Raw genomic sequence first — 22,796 nt, 5'->3', positions numbered from 1 at the left:
ATAGACATGGACAAATACATACCCGATCCCGGCTCCCAGCAGCAGTGATAATACATTGGTTAGAACAAGTGAATAGAGAACTTCGCGTGAAAACAGTGAGTTTTTGCCTACTCGAGCCAGTCTCATTGAATAACCTTGCTGTCCTCTGCGATTTCCTTGTTTCGAATGTTCAAATTTCCAGGTGCTGTGGAATCGAAAATCGATTAGTTTAGAAAATGCAATGTTTCTAATGGCTACAGTCACTTACGTTGGAGGCAATTGGTCCGGCCGACTGCTCCATTCCCAAATCCAGTCATTATCCTTCTGAGCAGTAGTTTTGCCCTCCTGAAACAACGGAAACAGGAGAGAGTTATTATTATTGGTCAATTACTCTAGCAAAATATAGTATCGAACATAAAAAATACACCTATGTTTTGCGTTGATACTGTTTTATCTTTTTTTTTAAACACAGTATAATAAAGTTTCGCTCATAGTGGCTACCATGAGTATTTTTAACGGGTGAAATAATTTATCTGTTTTTAACATATGTTTGAGTTGTGGTTAAAGAAGAAATAGCAGAATTGACTTAAAACCTTAATAATCGAATGATATTTATTGATTATTTGCAGTGTTTCAAATAAACCACACATTTCACACCAAGGAGTCTGTTTCCAAAGGAGCGGTGGAAACCAATCATTGTTATGCACGTTTCTGGGAGTGAGTAAAAAAATCAAAGCAATCCAAGTGGGTTTTGACTCTTAGGTTTTCACTCCTGGTTTTGGCTCCTCCTGTCCACTCCGGTTTGTGATTCTTGTTCTGTCGCCGCTTATAGACCGAATTTAATTTCAAACTTTGCTAACAGGTCTTCAAGATTTGTATGTAATTTCTCAATTATCCCAGCAGTAGGTACAGGGTGCGCCAGCTGGATGTATCCTTTTACCACATTGAACAACTTCGCAATTTTTAGCCGTTTTCACAAGTAAACAAGTTTTTTTTAGGATATTTTATGCCATTTAAACCAGGTTTATTATACAACGTAGATTATATAACCACCCCCATTTGATGCACAAAAAGCAGCTCTTTTGCGGGCATTTTGCATGACATTGGACAGCATATCGGGCTTAATCGCAGCAACTTCATCTCGTATAATCGCTTTGTGTTCGTTTGCTAGAATACACTTTACTTTTCAAGTAACCCCACAGAAAAATATCTGGCACCGTTAAATCCGGAGAATGAGGAGGCCATTCCAAATCATCATTTTTTGAGACAACGCGTCCTGGGAATTTTCTCTGCAAGAACTTGATTGCGGTGTGGCATTGTGCCCCGTCATCTTGAAAATATAAGTTTTTCAGACCTTTTTTCTGCATTTGTGGACAGACAAAGTGCGCCAAAATCCAACGGTAGCGCCCGTTGTCGATGGTCTCTCTTTGAAAAAATAAGGACCGACGCTTGTTTTGGAGCACACTCCGGCCAAAACAGTTACTTTCTGGTCGTGCGGTTTGATGTATAACGTGTGGGTTCTGTGTCCCCCAAATTCGAAAATTTTGTTTATTTAATCCGCCGGAAAGGGTGAAGTGAGCCTGCCATATTTTTTTACGATAAACACGCATAGTTTTCACTATTGAACGATCGTTTTCAATGTAAAGCGCTACTATTTCAGCGCGTTCTTTTGATATAAATCGACTTATAGCTAAAATGGCACTCCTTCGAGGTCTATCGAAAAGAAGCTTTCGCCATGAACTGTACCAAGGATCTGTTTTGCTTTTGTGCTTGATAAAATGAAAATTGAAAATCGTAATTGTGCTCGGGCTTTTAAACTGTATGCTGCAATTATAATCTAGTAACCTGTTTTCACTCATTGGCGGTTTTCACTCCTCAGGAGCCAAAAAACCATGAGTGATGAAATCATGGATTTTATTGATTTGTCAAACTATGGTTTTTTCAACGCATGCTGATTGGAGTGATTTTTGAAACACTGATTATTTGTGATTAGTATGTACTTAGTTGCGTCGACATTTAGTTTGATTACTACTGTACAACGGGCTGGCATAGAATCAACCAGAGTGACAACTCGATCAATTAGTATTTTAGCCCATTCTTGCCCGTTCCCTTCCATGAGATCATTCGGATTCTTGGCCGTAGTACTTGATTGGATTAGGGTCTGGTGATTGTGACGGCCACTCTAAAACTGACACTTTTTGGTTCGAAAACCATGACTTGACGAGCACTTTTTTAAGTTTTTGGGTCCCCCTTCCCTGTCAGCATACGAAGATCCTAGCAGATCTTCACTACTGCCACTCCCGCTCAAAACTAAACAGAGACAGGCTCCAATCCGTCACCTGTCGAAGTGAACGAACTGACAGCGGTTGGGGATAGAACCCGACTCAGTCCCGAGTTCAAGCAAAAACGGCATAAACTTTTTTCAATCAGCAGTAGCAAAATCCCGAAATGTGTCTAATTTTGTGCTTAAGGGACCACTTCAATGAAAAAAAATATACTGACAGCGAAAGTATACTAGGAACACTGTTGGTTTTGACAAGACACGCGGAGCAAAAAATCTAGGGTTACATTAGAAAATGTCCTTTTGTATTCACCCATATGCATAACCTGTCCAGTGAAAATTAAAATAGTGTTCTTACTATGATGCAAACTTCATATTTGACATTTGCTATTATCCAACGTCACATGGAGGTGCCACACATATATTATGTAGTATTTGCTGGAGACTAAAACTGATTCAGTTGCGAACCTAACTAGTTTCAAAGCAATCGTCTTCAAAATTGAACCAAAAATCGGATTACTAGATTATTAGGATTACTAGTAATCTGATGTAAACCAGGGATAATTTATATCATTCAACCAGTTTATTAAAATGTTTGTTATAATAGAAAATCGACGTGTTCCAATGTATAGCCCAATGGCGATGCATTCCAATGTACATAGTCCAATGAACGGCGATTGATACGATTCGGATGCAATATTATTTCAATCATGCTTTCATCATCATGTTGTAGCCAAGAACATATTTCATCTGTTTTACATTCTTTGTCTTGCAATACAAAATGATTTTGACGGTATATTCTAGATCTCATGTTCTATTCGATTTTATTCCGATATTTATGTATTATTTTACTAAGCACGCAATGTTAGGTTGTATACCTATATTCGGTACAACAACTAAAGACTGACCAATTTTTGATTTTACACAGTGTGTAAAGCGCTATGTGTAACAAAGACGGCTATATTTTTGCTCATGCACTGAAGTTCACCATAAACGGTTCGCAACATCTTCCGCTCGAACATGTTGGTCCTTTTCTCAGCTTAGAGATTTGTTTATGCTGTCAGTTGCGCCCTAAAAATCCGTTTTACTTACAGAGTTGTCTCTAGTTTTCTCAATTATCAATTGATTTCTACCAAACCACCTGCAAGCGATAATTGATTACTGATTTATACAAATATTTGACCCAATTCGAGGGTCATTTCAACCATATTCATGTAAATTCAATAATATCGCATCAACATATCGTGTATATAATCCCTCTAGATTCATGTGGCTAGTTGCATCAAAAATCGTGTATAGAAACCCAAATGAATTTCACTTGGAACCGTTTTTGGCAGTTTCGTGAGAATTCGAGATTATGTGGCCAACTCTGAAGAACCTTGCAGAGGACTTTCATTCATTCGATCGAAATCTATGAAAACAGAAACTTCTTTTCGCATGGAACATTGGAACCAATATTGATTTCATTTACGTTCATTGAGCCCTGCCTAACGACTAATGATTTCAATAGAATGGCTTTCTTCCTCATCCCCCAGCAGTCGCACGATTATCTTTACGTAGGTGACCACCTGAGTTTTTATAACGATTTTACCTGAATTTCAGAACACTCTGCACTCAGTGCACTACGCGACATCCGGAGGGTTGTCTGCACACAAATATTTTTTTTTTTCAGTATATGCACTATACATACCTAAGTGATACATTCTGACGTTTCTTTCGCAAACCATACGACCTAGGAGCGTAATCGTAATCGTAATCGTATGCCACATTCACCATGTTTATAGAATGTTTTCACTGATTTTTTTCGATGTTCATCGCGACGACCCACGCCAAAAATGTAAAATGTATACATTGTCCTCCATACTAAACATTTTCTGAGTTTTTCATAAGTGTACTTCATCTAGTTTCTTACGATCCGCTATCCCGAAAAGATATAAAAGATACCTATTACTCATGACTGTTGTTTTGGTAACATTTATAACTGTTACGGCCAATTTCTTCACTTGGATGAAAACCGGTTTTCGGCTAATTGGTCACCAGGAACCCGAAAACTGGTTTGCAGCGAAAACCGGTTTTCATACAGTGAAGAAATTAGTCGTTAGTGCTCGTGTTGTCTACTCAACATTGCGCTTTGATTGGATTTGAAAAATCAACTAAAGCATTTCTTTATTTTTCACCACATCGATTTCCTAAAATTGATATAAACCCTTTTCAATTTGCTTGCTAGATATAGGTCTTGACGTCAATGGAAGTCATGTCATTTTTATCAACAAACAAGCGAATCTACAGCTAGCTGGCCATGGGATTTGATTTTATGCAAGCTGTTTTCACACTGTAAGAAACGATCGAAAGCGAATGGTCAATTATGCTGGCATGTATACATTAATTTATTTCATAAAAATGAGGTAAATGCTTGCCTACATTGTTTCTTCCGGAATAAAATCCACTCTCGATGATTTATCTCACATACACACTTGACTATATTGTCATATATGTCATTCGAAAGATTGAATATTCAATTGTGACCACATTTAGCTTATTATCACATAGTGACTAAAAATCTTCGCGTATGCCATAGTGTTGCCGAAGTGCATGTAAACAAACATGCGTTTACCAAAAACTTCCGGACAGGTAATTCCGGTTTCCGTGCTATTTTTCAAGGAACGGTAGATTTTAAAAGTTCCCTCTACTTACTACGAAGGGATCAAGGTATGTTGAGTGTTTTAGATTATGCGGTTATGTAGATAAATTGCCCAGAAAGCTGCAGTGTCAGAGAGCGCCATAGTCAATCGATCTGAACTGCACTTACAATTTTTCGGACAGGAAATCTTCATAACGAATAAGTATTTTTATTCAACGACTATTTTTAAATGTTTGTTACACTTTGTTTTAGGTATTGAGGAAATTTGGACGCAATTTAGATTGTCACAAACGAGTAAAACATAAAATAATTCAGGTACAGAATCACCACAGTTTATATTGAAGTGGTCCGTTAAAGCCGAATTTACACCTATCCGATCCGTTTCAGTGCCGGTTCAGTTCCGTGCACGAACGCCAATATTCTTTCATACACTTAAAATGCAAGCATTCACACTTGTCCGAGACGGTGCCGTGCCGGACAAGTGTGAACGCTTGCATTTGATTTGTATGAAAGAATATTGCGTCCGTGCACGGAACTGAACCGGCACTGAAATGGATTGGATAGGTGTAAATTCGGCTTTATAGTGGTGTAACTCCTAAATTAGTGAGCGAAACGTTGTTTCTAAAACTGAAAGCATTCAATTCTGCTTGAAACTTTAGTCGGTTTGGAAATTTTATTAGCTTTTTTGATCATCACCTGAAAATTTTCCTATTGGATTTTGACATACAATATTTCTAACGTTTCAATATTGGGGTTACAGTATGTTGTATTACAGTAGTCCTTCAGTATCAATGTAGAATACCTTTTAGAGCTATTTACACCTATCCGGTCCGTTTCAGTACCATATGCGGAGTTAATATTCTTTCATACAATCCAAATACGAGCATTCAGGCTTCAGGGAAAAAAATGCTGGCGTCCGTGCACGGTACTGAACCGTCACTAAATCGGATCGGATAGGTGTAAATTTGGCTTTAATCTACTTTTGCTGGCGGTTCAGGGGGTGAAGCGTTGATTTCATAAGCCAATCGTCGTACGTTCGAGTCCCCGTAGGAAGGATTCGTAGAGATCAGTTGGATCATAGCACCAGCCCCCTGCGATTGTCGTCCTGTACATAATGAATTAAAATATCGCACCAAGCCTTTGCTTTCGATGCATTTGAACTTTCAATATAGGTGAATAAAAGATTCAGGCCGCTTGGTTAGTTTATGCAATTGATCGTTCTTCCCACATCCATTTTCTTTCTGTATTAAGTTTATCGTGTGCTTTATACCTTGGTGTGCGAGTTTATACTTTGCGTACACAAACGAGTGTGTGCTAAAGCGATGGGTTCGAGTCATGCATGTGATGTAGGGTAATGGTATATAAATTTGGGGGTAATGACTAGGTAGCCTAATCAAGTCAACATTTGTTAAATTCAGAACAAGCTTCACAGAAACCTGACCTGTCAAGTATTCAAATGATATTGAAATGATTTCCATTTGATAAAAAGCTGTCTAATATGAAAGAAATATGATAAAAACAAAAATCATTCATGTCATATGAGGTCGTTTGGGATGACATTTTAATTTGATTCTGAAAATGGCGCAGCATCCTGGTAATTGAACATATTGCAGATGTTATTTGTAGGACTAATTTGAGCATTTCGAGACACATTAATATCATATTCATTTTTAAATTTTCATTTTTTTTCAAATTATTGTGCGAAGGCCGAACTTAGAAATTTATTTATTTTTATTTCGATTATAGAGGTTTTAACCTTAAGGTCATTCGACTCTTTGGGTTAGAAAAATCTCTCATAACAAATTTATAACCCTATGTGCGGGGTCGGGACTCGAACCCAGGTGCGCTGCGTACAAGGCAATTGATTTACCAACTACGCTGCGCCCACTTTCCTTAGAAATTTAGAAATTATTTTCTATTTTATCAAAAGACAATTAAATGATATTTGCAATGCCGTATGGATTGTCAAAATAGGTTAAAAATTATCGGAGTTAAGAAAAAAGGAAATTTTGACGAATTTTAAAACTTGTATAAAAATAAACTATAATATACAGTGGAGACCCGATTTTATCAGCCCCCGATTTCATTTGCCCCCGATTTCATCTGCCCCCGAATTTATCAGCTTTTTGACCCGATTTTATCAGCTTCATATGAAAATTGATAGTTGGTAGCTTGATAGGCTCTGGCAGACAAACCAAGTTGAATTCGAGTATATCCTTTCTTGGGCATATATTTCTTATCTTAGCGATCCGAAAAAAATCAAAAATTCATTATTTTTTTGTTTTACACTGCCAGACCCCTTAAGAGGAACAAATCAGAAAACGTTGCGAGGCTATACTGCCGTGATACGCATCACAGTCCCACCTGCATAGGAAACCCATAGCAAATGGGACTGTCATGTGGATCACGGCAGTATATCTAAGGATCAAAGAAGAACACTTTAAGAGCTTCGGTTTATTAAAAGGACAGAAAAATATGTGTCCCTATTTTATCAATTTCCTTGTTTTATCAGCTTAAAATTCGTCAAGAAACTGATTAAAACGGGTCTTCACTGTATTATTATAGAGAAAACATGAATATTTTCTTAAAACAAAATTTAAAATGAAACTATGCAGTTCATTTATAAATTTGATAAACATTAGTCATTTTAGAGCAATTTTAAGTATCGTTTCCGTATAGAAAAGTCACGAAACCGTTGAAGAGTAAAAATTCAACAACAGCCTTCGAGGGCAACAACTTAGGCAAAGTGATATTAATACTATATTTCACATAACTTTGCATGATGGTTGATCCTTCCTTAATTTTCAACGAAGCATCTATAACTGGTATCACAGGCATTTTCATGAGGTAAGCCATGTTCTGTTTATTTTATGTACGTCAACAGGCATTTTAAAGACAGTGATGTTGTACCAGATTCTGAAAATAATACCAGTCAGTCAAGCCATAGACATAATCAGTAGCTATTTTAACAAAAAGAACAATTCGTCGCTGTTGTGCTATCTTATGACAAACGCCATTTTGGGGTAAACTGAGTTAGATACGCCACATTATTTGTTTGAAAAATCTCTACAAACTGGCGTTTTCAGAATTTTGAAATTTTACTTGGTTACTTAGATATAGCGAGAAACATGATGAGAAATTGTGAGTTTTTTGCTTCAAATCACTGTATCTAGGGATTTGCTCAAGTTATATTGAAGTTTTAGATGTTTTTTGTGTGAAAATTTCTGAGGAATACAATGGCATAAACAATTTCAAAAGAAAATTACGCGAGCTGTGAGAAAAACACAGTTTTAGTTTTAAACTGGAAATAAAGCATATTTGGCAACACTGTAATCAAAAATAACAATTTTATCTAGATTCCCTGACTCATTTCCTTCAAAATGCATTTCACCGATTGCTTATAGACCATATGAACGCAAAGATATGAATAAAAGTTAAAAATTGATGATTTTTTTCTATGGAAAATTTTCCATGCATGATTATGACACGTCATACAAATTTTGTCATCAATACACGCCTATGACACGTGTAAGTGCGACTTTTGTTTACATTCATAGTAAAAACTCGCAACATAGAGTAAACCGATCTTCGTAATATTTGAGAGATTAATGCAGAATAGATAGAAGCATCAATTGTCTTCTTTGGATTGTATATACCATTTATAAGTTTCAAGATATTCAATCTCAAACTTTAAAAATCGTTTTTCTCGAAATGTGCTAAATGGCGCTTGTCATAAGATAGCACAACAGCGACGAATTAAAATCAATGCACTCTACCAATGTTAGCTGATCTAAATTCTGGACAATCATCCACATCGAGACTAGCTAGCCACGCTAAAATCAATTACTGAATATACGTTTAACCGCATTCCATCATGGAACATACTATAAACAACGAATGACAACATCATACACATCATGCTGGATGTTACTGATCGACAGTGAAGTCAGTAGCGATCCGTACAGCCTGCTACAATTTTCTGATGCGGTATTTATTTAGGGTAACTGTTCCTTGATACATTTAGCACTATTAATACTACCCAATAAAACACAATAGTAGGAGGAAGCGTCTGCTATCTCTGAATACGAAATCATCTCCTCTACGAAAGTATAAATATTTGAGACATGTCTCTAGCTACAATTAAAATGAAAATTTTGCGGGTGTCTTGTCGGACTAGGATTACATCGTTGATGTGAATTGATGGGTGATATATTTATAATTCTACTTGGTCATAACAATAGAATATTAGGAAATATGTTACTTAAAATTTATAATTTCAATACTGTTGTCTCGCATAAATGTGTACCACATGCCAGCCTGGGACGAAACTCGCGAATAGATGTTTTCGTTTTCTTTTTTCTTGTTCGTTTTATTTTTTGTCTCGCGCAGCATCTAATTATGTCTTACATATACTGCCGTGATCCGCATAACAGTCCCATTTGCTATGGGTTTCCTATGCAGGTGGGACTGTTATGCATATCACAGCAGTATATTAAATGAACTGGCTTCATTTGACAGTTCCCCTTCGTTGCATTCGACATTAAGTTTCCTCGCATGCGCGCATTCCGGCCAGGATGACAACCATATTATCAAACTTTTGTCATCCTCAAAAACCATTTCCAATATGATTCAATAAATGGTAACATAGTTGTAAATGTACACTTTTTTCCTACAAAAAATGATCGTTGGTCGAAACCGAAAACAACCGCCAAGGTCAACATGCATACCACCGCAGATTCCCAAAATAACTCACCCTATTGAGATAGTTAATGTAAACTCCTTTGAGTTCCTCCTCCGTTGTGGCAAGCTCTGTGTTAGGACTGTTAGGTGGTGACTTAGGGCTGCCACGAGGTGAGTCCCGCCGTGAACTGGTCAGCGAGGTTACTCGACTCGATTCTTTCGATTCCCGTTGGGCCTCCCGCAGCAGTCTTAAGTACTCTTCCACTGAGGTGAACGGCAAAGGCGTGGTTCGGTCGGGACTTTTAGGGCATGTGTTAGTGTTTGACGATAGCTCAATCCAAGACTCTGCAAAGGAATAGTAGAGTAGAAAATTTATTAGAATTTACAATGCACACAGTTTTCTGTAATTATTCATAAAATTCTGTTTGCTTATATTCCGCATCTTAAAGGTCGTGGTGATACCAGTAGACAACGCCTAAGCTGCATACCTAACTGGCAGGGTTTCCTGACTGGCATCATCTAACATGTGTTAGGGCGATGCAACACAGCTCTACAGATAGGTGTGTTTTACTATAGTCAATAGAAGTAATTGGTTTGCTCATGAAATCAAGATATATTTCATTTCATTGGGAAAAACGTCACCTCAAACATCATCTTCAAAAAGGCGAATAAAATAAATGCTTTTGGGTCAGGGTAGGATCTTTTATCTTACGAACGTTTTTGCAGATTGCAGAAAAATCTTCTTAGAGCTGTGCTGTGGAGATATTGAATGTTAAAGCACCCTAACAGGAACAAACACTCTAATAGCAACTAATATGCCGGCGATTGCAAGTCTCGACACGATTCAGAAGACTTCAGTTATTTAATTTGCATACCGGACCACAGTGGGACGAGCCCGGACTTAAGTCCATATATGAAGGTTATACGATATTCTCACTAGTATTTTTCTCGTATCAGCTGAGCCATCAGAGACATTTTCGCAAGATTTTAGGTGACTTGAATGCAAAATGAATTTTTGACAGCTTTTTGAAGGGCATAACTCAAGTGTTTTTTTTTTCATTATTTGACCATAGGAACTACATACGGTTATTCTCGTTTTTCAAAGAAACGGTTGATTTTAGGAATTGCATTACTTCACCAAAATTATCCGCGTGATAAAATTACATCGTAAAATCGCCAAAAATAAGTCACTAATTGGTTTAGTTAGTGTTTAGATAACTGTTTGTCATGAATTTTTATTGAATTGGAACTTCTAAAGCGATAACAACAACGACGCCCGTGAATGCCCGCGATCACACTATGCTCATTCGAAAGCTTTGAATTTTCTCTTTAAAATGACCCTATGCTAGTTTTGCGAAAACTTGCGATAAGCAGTCAAAATTTGAAAAAACTGTGAATGGAGACGCATGGTTATTACTGATATTCAATTTGAATATTCACTTTATGACTAGAATAATGACACTAATTTATGCACAACTTTCAAATAGCATTTAGAGCATGATCTACAAGGGTTTTACTAGTGATCAAGAGTAAGGAGCCGAATGGGAAGTATGGTTTTTAAGTGGTAAAGGAATTAAGAATGTTTAAAATTCAGTAAATATTTTCAACCATATGAAATGTGTCATAAAATGTTTCATGAACTATTTTTGCTAACTTACGCAATAACTGTCAAATTGAGTGAACACAGTTGAGTTCTAGTCATTTGGTGAAACTATTTTTTCCGAGTTTGCATAGCGCTGATATAGCTTAAGGGTATGCGATATTATCCTAATAAAATAAGACCATTTTTAAATGAACCATATACGCGAAAAAAGGATTTTGGATTTATTTTAATTTAAGGTATGAAATAAGCTATCTAAGCAACTTAAAACACACCTGCGAAAACAAAATCGTTAACCATCTTGTCGATTAGTGAATGTAAATCAATATTCCACTAAGACGCTCAAAATGTTTGTTTTGAAAATGAAAAAAATGTAGTTTTCATACCAAGTAACCCACTAATGAATTAAACGTTCCAAAATAAGTCGATCACATCTTATTTGATCCTTAAAAATAATATAGTCATTTCTAAAGCCACATAATGAGAATCAATTCGTTTCAATACGGAAAATAAATTCCAAAATTACAATTGAAAGAAATCTTTATTGAAGACAAAATATTTACTTTTGAGCCACTCTAATAAGTTGTAAAGTTAATTTCTATTTTCTATAACCAATATAGAAATTCAGCGCACAAAAATGTCTTTAAAAAATTTTTGAACCTTCACAACAAAATAATTATTTTTGAGCCACCCTAATGTATAATGAAATTTTTTTTTTGCAAATGTTAATATCAAAAACGATTTAGCACAATAAAACTAATATACACAAATTTTAAGAACGATTTAGAAAAAAAAAATTTTTTTTGAGACGCCCTAATGAATAGTAAATGTTCATTTTTGAAATGTTTTAATATCGAAAACGAATTCAGCGTACCAAAATTACATAAAAACGTCCTATATGAACCGATACGGAAAAGTTTGGACTTTAGTCCACCTTTTGTTCTAAGTCATGCCACTGTGCGGACGTGTCTCACTGTTAACCGGTCGTGAATTAGCTTATTGCGGTAAGACGATCACTATATTTTTGAGAATGACTTCCAACTTAACGGACTAGCATTTGCGTCAATTAAACATAATAAAATTACTAAATCGTATTATCGATTCCGCATTAACCCCAGTTTTCTAGATGCGGTTTTTCGGACATGGTTAATCTTATAACATTAAATGCATACATTTCCTATTTAAAAATCCCTAACTTTATTTTCAACGACTTTGGAGAATGTTCTTCATTACACATCAAATGCCCTTAATTTTAGTCTCAAACCCTGGCCTATTTGATTTTTTTTAATAAATCATCATCTGGGATCGCGATATCGTCGTATCAACATTTGGACAGGCACCAACGGCTTTACTGCCTTCCGAAAGACACGCGACCAAAGATTTTTCAGAAAATCTCAACGGGTTCAACTCAAACCCACTGGGATTAGGAATCGCCAGCATACCACTCAACCATCGGAGCTGTCATTAACTTATCGGAAGTACGTGAGGACAGAACGCGTGGTCAATATGCATGACGTTGACAACAACCTGCAGTTGAACAAAATAGTGCTTCCTTCCTCGGTTACACTATTGAACGTTGTCAGTTATATATTTTCGTATAAGATGAAACTGTACCTCGAGTTCCGCAAGTAAAAACCTCCAAATAATGTTCCAGATCGCGGACCTTAGATAAAATCAATAGCCATTTTGTTGAACAGAAGAATATTCCAATTAAGTCTCGCTGCGTGCGTGCGTGTTTGTGTGTCAAATAATGTCAAAAAAATTTCTCAGTGATGGCTTAACCGATTTGCACAAACTTTGTTTCAAACGAAAAGTATAATACTCCTAAAGGCCACAAGTCACTCTTGTCGATTGGAGTTCTGGTTCCGGAGCTACGAGTTAATAATTCTCATATAAACTGATATCAAGATGATTCAAAACTTATTAAAATGGATGCAAAATTGCTTGCATTTGCAGTTCTAGATCACCAATAACTAACTAAAGTCACTTTGATCGCATTGGCCACCTGGAACTGAAAAATGTTCAAAGGGGGAGCAAAGGAAATTTCAGAATTCGAAATTGTATTTTTGATACCAAATGTCTTTGAAATACAAAGAACGTCGAGATTTGAAGTTATATCGAATAAAAATTGTAAGACCAAAATCGACTTTTTTGGAAATATTTTGCATCTTACTTCCATTCTCATATAAAGAAAGGATATGCAATCACTCTGAAAACCGACAGCCGATTTTTTTGACTGGGATAGGTTTCCTGGAATTTGAATAGTTGTGTAGCTGTGGAAAATTTAAATTTAAACAGAGGCACAGTTTGTTAATCGATTACACCTCCCCCTTTACTCCTTCCTCTCCAACTCCACCACCCACGATCGTACTCCCCTCATATCCCTTCTCCCTTTCACGCTCAGCACCTGGATTCATCACGCATACCAAAATGGAGGGTAGATGGTGGAGTTACATTCCCTCAGTCACAAAAGAGATGGTCGGGTTCGGGTTTCTTGTATAAAATGCTGTCTCTTCAGATTCGCAAACTGACTGAATTACACTAAGGTTTTTTTGACACGGGGGATACGTGCCGTGTAAAAAAACCGTGTAAAAAAACCGCGTTAATTGCGAAATCCGTGTAAAAAAAACCGTGCTAATTCCGAAAACCGTGTAAAAAACCGTGTTAATTCCGAAAACCGTGTAAAAAAAACCGCGTTAATTCCGGAATCCGTGTAAAAAAAACCGCATTAATTGCGAAATCCGTGTAAAAAAACCGTGCTAATTCCGAAAACCGTGTAAAAAAAACCGTGTTAATTCCGAAAACCGTGTAAAAAAAACCGCGGTAATTCCGGAATCCGTGCAAAAAAACGCGTTAATTTCAAAAACCGTGTAAAAAATATACTGCGTTACATTGAATGCAAAAGACTTTGAACGATTTTTGAATTTTGTTTGCACGGATTTCGCAATTACATACCACGGTTTCTACATTCATTCTGAGTCTTTTTAAATATGTACAAAAAACTTAGAAGATTTTTGAACAATGTAGACGAATCTTGAAGATTGAAGTCGGCATTTCAAGGATATGGGTGTTTTCAGAACCCTAGACGCCAAATGTCGATGCCTGACATCATTTTGAAAACTAAGATGGTACCTTTCGGTTAAGTGAAATTCTCTAAAACCCAATCAATATGGGTATTGTCGGAACGGGCTTGATGAGTGTATAATAGAGATTAATGCCCGAAGATATTTTGTAATACATGATGACTACTTCCGGCATAGGAAAATTTTATATAGCTCAGACAATATGGAATGTTTTGGAACCGGATGACGAAGCAGTTTCCAGATGTCTACATCTGAAGCCATTTTTAGATCCTAGATTTCAACTTACAGAAAATACATATACACTAGGTTTTTTTACACGGGTGATACATACCGTATAAAATGTGCAAATCACCGCGATAATTGCGGACTCCGTGTAAAAAATAAGTGTTAATGCAACTACAAAATGTGCAATAAACACGGTTTTGGCGGAAACAATCTATATTCTTTTGAAAGTAAAAAACTTAGAAAATTACAGAATGAGGGATAACAACTGGTCTTGGAAATTCCTTTTGAAAATCAAGATGGCGACTTCAGGTTCAGCGGAATTCTCAATAATTCAGTGAATATTAGTGCTTTCGGAACGGGATTGGCACGTAGATGCCAGAGATCGAAGTCAGATGGCATTTTGAAACCAAAGATGACGATTTCCGATTTTGAAATTAATCAAATGAATCAAATAAATCAAATAAATCAAATAAATCAAATGAATCCAATGAATCAAGTGGATCGAATGAATTTAATGAATCCAGTGAATACAATGAATCAAACAAATGAAATGGATAAAATGAATATAATGATTGGAATGAATGAATTGAATAAAATTAATAAAACAAAAAATTAATTCATTGAATAAGATGAAAAGAAAGGAATCAAATAAACAAAGCGAATAGAATTGGTAAAATGTAGGACAAAATGAATTAAATAAAATTAAGCGATGTTAAAAAGTTATAAATTTATAGAAAAACATAAATTGTGTCAAATAAATAATTTCGATGAAATCAATAAAACTGAAAAATAGTCAGATTATTAAAATGAAGAAACTGAATAACATGTTTGAACTGGAATAAAAACCAATAGAATGCATAGAATGAAAACAGTGAATAAAATAAGTTAAATGAATGACATAAATAAAATGCACGAAAAAAATAAACTGATCGTTCCAAAAATACCCATGTTGATGGGGTTTTAGAGAATTCCATTGAACCGGAAGTCGCCATCTTGGTTTTCAAAATGGCCTTAAACATCGATATCTGAAGTCCACTCATCAATCCCGTTCCAAAAATACCCATGTTGGTTTTCAAAATAGCCTTAAACATCTATATCTGACGTCCACTCATCAATCCCGTTCAAAAAACACCCATGTTGATGGGGTTTTAGAGAATTCCATTGAACCGGAAGTCGCCATCTTGGTTTTCAAAATGGCCTTAAACATCGATATCTGACGTCCACTCATCAATCCCGTTCCAAAAACACCCATGTTGATGGGGTTTTAGAGAATTCCATTGAACCGGAAGTCGCCATCTTGGTTTTCAAAATGGCCTTAAACATCGATATCTGACGTCCACTCATCAATCCCGTTCCAAAAATACCCATGTTGATGGGGTTTAGAGAATTTCATTGAACCGGAAGTCACCATCTTGGTTTTCAAAATGGCCTCAGACTACTCAGTCTACTCGTTAATACTGTTCCAAAAGCAACCAAATTGTTGACGTGCTAGAAGGAACCCTTTTCCACTTTTTCAAAAATCTTTAGTCTTTGAATAAAAGCAAAATCCGCGCAAAAAAAAACTTGATTAAAAATCGTCTAAGTCATTTGCCTTCAATAGGACTGCGAATAACCGTGTTGAAATCTGTGCAAAAAAAACTTGATCAAAAATCGTCTAAGTCTTTTGCCTTTAAAAGGACTTAGAATATTTTTGCGAAAAACCGTGTTAATTGCGAAAACTGTGCAAAAAAAACCGTGCTAATTGCGAAAACCGTGTAAAAAAAGCCGTGTAAAAAAAACCGTGCAAAAAAACCGTGTAAAAAAAACCTTAGTGTATTTTATGTTTTAAAAGAATATTCATAAGAGAGCATTCAACAATACGTGTCTCACATCTAAAATCTCTGCGATTTATTTTTAATGAGAATTAGTAATAAATCAAGTCAACAGAAATTTATCGGAAAATATTGGTTCAACTTTCTGTTTTAAAATATCAATTTCGACAGGTACTTTAAAACCGATACGTAGGCCGCGGTCAGAGGAAATGCGTAAAACTCAGCTAACGCGTACAGCAAATAGTGTCTAAAGCAATGCGAGTAGACATCTACGGGAACCAATAAAAACCAATCTATTGATCCGTTCCTGATTGGTCGTTTTGACAGTCGCGAGAATTCGAACAGTGGGTGTTGCGAGTGCACTTAATGGTAGTACTTTTTACTACATATTGAATAATAATTGTCCATTAACCCTACAACGGTTTCGTGACTTTTCTCTAAGTAAACGGTTTTGTGGGATACATTCGTACCCCAGAACTAAAATAGCTCTAATATGCCTAATTTTTATTAAATTTATAATTAAATTGAATAGTTTTATTCTAAAACATACAATTTTACACAAGTTTTTCGCTTACTATGTATCGATGTTTTGCTTTTAAAAAAGATATAATAAAGTCTTCGGAATTATGTAAACATGACAAAACATTAACGTAAACGGTTTTGTGGGCTACATTTGTACCTCAAACAAACTTTAAGCGGGCACTGTTAAGTTGATCAAATGCAACAAATAGGTTGTACCTGCTTTAATGGAAATTTTATAATAATCACATTAATTTATGACAGATTGCTTGTAGTTAAAATAAACTGTAACCATTGACTAAAAAGGGCGTTGTAGCCCGGAGACGATTTCACAATTCCCATATATTGAAATCACAAATTTGGTGATACGGCTGTGGCAAATTACCATAGCTAATTTAATACACCTTGCAGGAATGGTTTTATATTTCTTAGAAAAGAAATGTATAGAAATCGCTTTTGATACAAAATTAGAAATTTTGGTTACGTACGACGGGCAAGGTTGTTTGAAACTGTCACCATTAAGTTTTTTGTTTCCCCATGAGTTAGCGACCGATTTATTCTACATTCCGGTTAATATATCGACAATTTGTAAGTTTCTCATAACATTACAAATTCGACGTGCAATAATATCAAATAAAAATGCGAATTCTACTCGCCAGTGATTCGTTTTGCCATAGGCAGATATAATTCAACGCGTATTGTGCTACTTCAGATTCGAATGATTCTACTATTCTAAGATGAGCCTAGGGTGCCTAAAATTAAAAATCTTCGAGATCATTGGTGGATTTTCCATATTAGCAAGTTGGGTTCGGATCGGGTTTATCAAATTAAAAATTTTCGGGTTCGGGTCGGGTTTTCAAATTTTAAAATTCTCGGGGTCGGGTCGGGTTCGGGTTTTACAAAATTTTCATTCTCGGGTATGGGTCGGATCCGGGTGTTCTAATTTTAAAATTTTCTGGCTCGGGTCGGATGTGGGGTTTTCAAATTTTATAATTTCGGGCTCGGGTCGGGTTCGGGTTTTTAAATTTTCAAGCTCTCGGGTTCGGGTTCGAAAAAATTGAAACCAGACCATCTCTAATTCATAACTCTCTTCCCTATCACACTTCCTTATTCGGAAGGCTTTACTGTACAGAGTAGACTATTATGGTGATGGTAAGTTGATGTTTTAGGTATTTTAGTCATTTTTCTAATAAAGTACTCGATTTTGCGGCCATGTAATGTAATTGTGATTTGTAATTTGTTATGGCTCCATGCGTTAGTTTGATTGAGCCGAGAGTCTTTTTATATTTACAATGTGTGAACAATAAAAAAGAGTGCATACCGAGCCTAATCACATTTAATCACCAAAAGACCGATGAAATGTTGAAATATTCGATGTTTGTTATTGTAGAAAATTGTAAAAATCAAAGTGTTTATATTATAATATTCTGTAAGAGAAAATTAGTTATTGGGATCATTCGTATATTTGATTAGTACGATCTCCAGTTTAGTATGTAAAAATTAATGATATATTTGTTTAAAAATTTTCTCCTGATTTAAATATAAATTATCCGACAATTCCAGGTTTGTAGAGGTCTAGGTAATCAGTTTTTTTCAGAATCACCTTGGATTTACACGGTCACCTGCCGTGAGTCAATGCAGCCGACAGCACTTCTACTCAACGTCGAATAAATTTGTTAGATAACTCAATACCAGTTTCTGAACAAAATGGGTTATCTTGTTATAATGGCATTTAATAAGCAAGGGACTGGAAGGTGAAATATATTTTTCAATATTATGAGCCGTAGTACTCAAGGGAGAGCAAGGAGTTGAAGGAAAAAAGTTTAGAAAAGCGTGGAATAGGGTCCTATGAGCAAACTTACAGTTTCCCGGCGACTTTAACCTTTTGTCTTCTACCGCAAGGGTCAGGATATTTTGGCATTTGAAATTCGAATCATCTAAGTCTGTGGCATGTCCGGACGAGCGTAAAGTAACTTTATACTTCATGCTGTCAGAACCGACTGGGTTATCTTCATTCGGCATTATATCATTCCGACTTGTCTCTGTCGAAATGAAACGTTTCCTTATTTGCTCTCAGCTAATTTAGTAATCCTGTGCATGAATTTGAATAATTTAATATGAAACGCATTGAATGTAATCAAAATATGATTAACCGCATCCTTATTATCTTCGTCTATGCTTTTGTCGCCAGTTTTTATCAAACCGATGTCGGTTGCCTACCCGATCAAAGGCACATAACAAAAAGATTTCAAAACTATATCGCGCGTTGTTACATATTATGATTTTCTGTTATTTCAACTACTAACGAGACCAGGGTTATAGCACAGGTTATTACGAAAATTGCATTCTTTTATAATTTTGTTAATGAATTATTTCTGCGTTGAAATTATAACAAACTAAGAGAAATCAGCAAAACAAAAGATTGTTTACAAATCTTATTAGCCCTATTCAAAAGTTGATATGGAATTACACTCTGGAATTATCAATATCTGCACAAGGGGGTGGGCGTAGCGTAGTTGGTAAATCGATTGCCTTGTACGCAGCGAATCTGGGTTCAAGTCCCGACCCCGCACATAGGGTTAGAAATTTTTCTAACCCGAAGAGGCGAATGACCTTAAGGTTAAAACCTCTATAATCGAAATAAAAAAAATATCTGCACAAGTTAGATTGCACCATGGATGGAGGACGTTTTCGACAATCTAGACGACGATAGGTTTCTACCAGTTTACCCACCAAATTTGCGCGTGTGAAATAAAAAGCTACAAGCTATTTGTAGGTTTCTAGCAAGATACCTAGCTTGTAAACTCTGAACCGCGTAGAAACACAGTAATTATTCAGCGTAGTGGAATTCATCAAATTTGTACAAATATTACAACTGTGCACAAGAAATTGCAAAAATGAGTGCAAGTGCACTCGTAGTAAAAAGTATTCAATGGGTCGCCTCTGCACTCACTGGATTCCCTGTAGGGGAATTATGGTTAAAACCGACACCTTAAGCTTAACAATTTTTCTAAGTTGCCACAAAACCAATAAAATTATAGTTTTTATGCAGAATTCTTCTTCAGAAAATTCTTAACAAGACTTAATTTTTGTCAGCGCTTCAAAAAATTAATTTCATTGAAAATTATTGGTTGTAAAACTTGGAAAATAAAGTGACTTTTTGTAGGCACTGCGGGTAAAACCGACACCCTATAGGGGTAAGATCGACACCCCCTTTAATTTATTTTCTCTTTACTTTATTAAAATCTTTATCTTTATTAAAAATGAGATATATGCGTGAATAATAAAGTGTGAGTATGTATGATGCAAATATGTGCTTTTTATTGCTTCATCATGTAGTGAGGGGAAGAAAGTTCGAAAGCGTAGTACTATAAATAAGAGTATTTTATGCTATAGGATTATTTATTGATGAGTATTTCCAAATAATCCTTGCGCCGCACATCGTTGCAACCTTCAGTGTCATATTATTTCGTAAGAGAAGATTTACAAGCGTTCTACGTTCTGCTAATTGGATTCATTCACTTATAAGTGACACACACTTCTTAGTAAAACTATCTTTTTCAGATTTGATTTTTCGGACTCTGATCATCAACGATCTATTGGGGTATACATACGATCATTGTCTCATTGTGATAAAATTCGTCTATGACAAACCAAGAGAACACTAGAAATTCGGTTTCATGAGCTTTTTGCAGAAATAGCAACAGCTTCGATAGAATCAGATAAGCAAAAATTCTAATTTTTGAGTTTTAAAGAGACTTACAAGAAATAAACACAATAAAAGTATTTCTGTGCATTTTTGTTGATACTATAGTGTTCTAATAGGCTAATTGAAGTGTCACAAAGATCCCCAGTATTTTGAAATGAATCGCAAGTATACACAACCATCTTAACAGCGTGTCGGTTTTACCCTAACCATAGGGTGTCGGTTTTACCCCAACAGCGCACATTTTTTTATAAAAGCGATTAAAAATATTGAATTTCTCAAACTCATCTTCAATGTACCTAGTTGATCATAGGACAGGCCGATAATAATAGGTACTGAAAAATATGGTGAATTGAAAAGCTTTTGTTCGGTTAAAACCTTAAAATCTACCAACGAAATTTAACATCCAGACGAGTATGAACGCTGCTGTCGTATGTTTTGTTTATTTTTATGACATTCGGCGTACTAACGTAAATCCAATTTTTCATCAAATGCTCTAAATAAACGTACTAATAATAATGTATCATTATGAAATGAATAAAAATTTGATTTCTAGGAAATGTTGTGGGGTGTCGGTTTTACCCACAGTGTCGGTTTTTCCCACAATTCCCCTAACTATCGCTATTCTATACTACTACGCGAAACGCGTGAAATGGAAGCGAAAATGAAAGTTCGTAATGAGCAAGAGGTTCGCCAATTCTCACAAAGAAAAAGCTTTCCCAATACTCGTGTCCATGTGCATTGTTTGTTGATTAGCTATTTTTATTTGCTATGACTATCATCATCATCGACACTGATTATCAACATCAATACGGTAGGATAGCTGTTGTTCCGAGTTGCAATCAATGTTTACAATCTTTGAACGGAATTACCTCAGCATGCGAACGAGTGCCCGATGCGAGCGTTCGCGAAAAAATAATAGATTTAACGAAATATGTGTACATAAATACATCGAGCCGGAGAATATTAAATGCAAAAGCTGGGAATTCACACCCCAACCAGCCACAGTAACGCGCAAAAAGTTAACTACGCTCTGGTGGTCGGTATAAACAAATAGGATAATAATAAAATTTCCATCACTTCTAAGGCCAAGTTCATTTGTAAACACGGAAACCTCTCGAAGGATTCTTGAATGAGTAACCGAGTAATCAAGAAAAGAATTTACGTTCTACGATTTGTCTTTCTAAATTAATGTCTCAACTTCCGCGAATATCTAGTGTGATAACTAAGAAAACAGGTAAACTATAAATATCGTAAAATCAACCATGCTCTAGTGGTGATTGTTCCGTCTGCTGCCCATCGTCAATTGGTGTGTCGGGGAATACCCCACTAATTTGTCTGCCAAACGATCATGGTGGATAAAAATAGTTGCAAAGCCGCAGTTTCACATCGATGGCATGGATGTTCAGGTCAGGTTCGGTCAATGGATGTTTCAAGTATAACTAATATCAACATTGGCAATGAAATCCACAACGTAGATACGAATGGCGCTGAAATAAAAACTGTTGGGCGACTGAGGTGGAAAATTATATAGGGATTCACTGTTTGATATGGTTCAACGACATATTTGCTTTGTGATCATTGACTTGTCTGGTTAAGTTTAGAGGATATAAATTAGTCACGGGAATGGATAGGGTTCTAAGGGTAAAATGCACAGGAGGGAGGTAGAAGTGAAATGCCCGTGCAAAGTTTGATATGAAATTGCAAATTAAACTTGAAGCTGTGATGTTGCAGGTAACGATTACGACTATTTGTGACTGTCTGGTACAACGGCGGATCCAGGGGGAGGGTCCTGTAGGTCCGGACCCCTTTCGAAAATTTTCATCTTGTTGAGTAATTTTAACCCATTCATGCCCATGTTGTTTGTGGACAACAACGTTTTTAAACACCTATAACTTTTGATTAAGGCAAGATTTGCTCACAAAAACAAGTAAGGCTAATAAATGTGACTATTGGCTTACATTTGAGTATTAACGGGTACAAGGATCAGCTCTAGAACTGAAGTTATTGCAATTAGTCTGATTGAACTCCGATGGAGCAGTGCTGCCAGGGACCGTTTACGTTGACGACGGAAAATGAATTTTTCATATAACTTGGTTATGTTGCAATATTAGTGAAAACTGATAAAACTTATCAATTTAGACTATTTTTGGCTACGTTTTCCACGCAGTTGGACTATTGTAAATATTCTAGGAGAATTGTACTGAGCATTAGAAGGTAAAAATTGAGCACCTTCTAGCACTGCAAGGAAAGCACCTACCTTTATGAAAA

The 22,796-nt window shown here is 36.0% G+C and overlaps 1 protein-coding gene across 4 annotated transcripts in view; it reads right to left on the bottom strand.

Annotated features, from left to right (window-relative positions):
* LOC131677838 (BCL2/adenovirus E1B 19 kDa protein-interacting protein 3) overlaps positions 1-22,796 on the bottom strand; it is a 46,806-nt gene that overhangs the window by 1,023 nt on the left and 22,987 nt on the right. For all 4 annotated transcript variants that reach the window (XM_058957900.1, XM_058957901.1, XM_058957902.1 and 1 more), the window contains 3 exons: positions 9,655-9,926; positions 248-324; positions 23-184 (listed from right to left, as the gene is read on the bottom strand). In XM_058957900.1, the coding sequence (XP_058813883.1) occupies positions 23-184; positions 248-324; positions 9,655-9,926 (511 nt within the window). The remainder of the gene's footprint in view (positions 1-22; positions 185-247; positions 325-9,654; positions 9,927-22,796) is intronic.

This window comes from Topomyia yanbarensis, chromosome 1 (assembly GCF_030247195.1).
Source record: "Topomyia yanbarensis strain Yona2022 chromosome 1, ASM3024719v1, whole genome shotgun sequence".
Lineage (NCBI taxonomy): Eukaryota > Metazoa > Arthropoda > Insecta > Diptera > Culicidae > Topomyia > Topomyia yanbarensis.
Note: the sequence above shows the minus strand (reverse complement) of the source record. Positions and strands in the feature narration are given on the sequence as shown.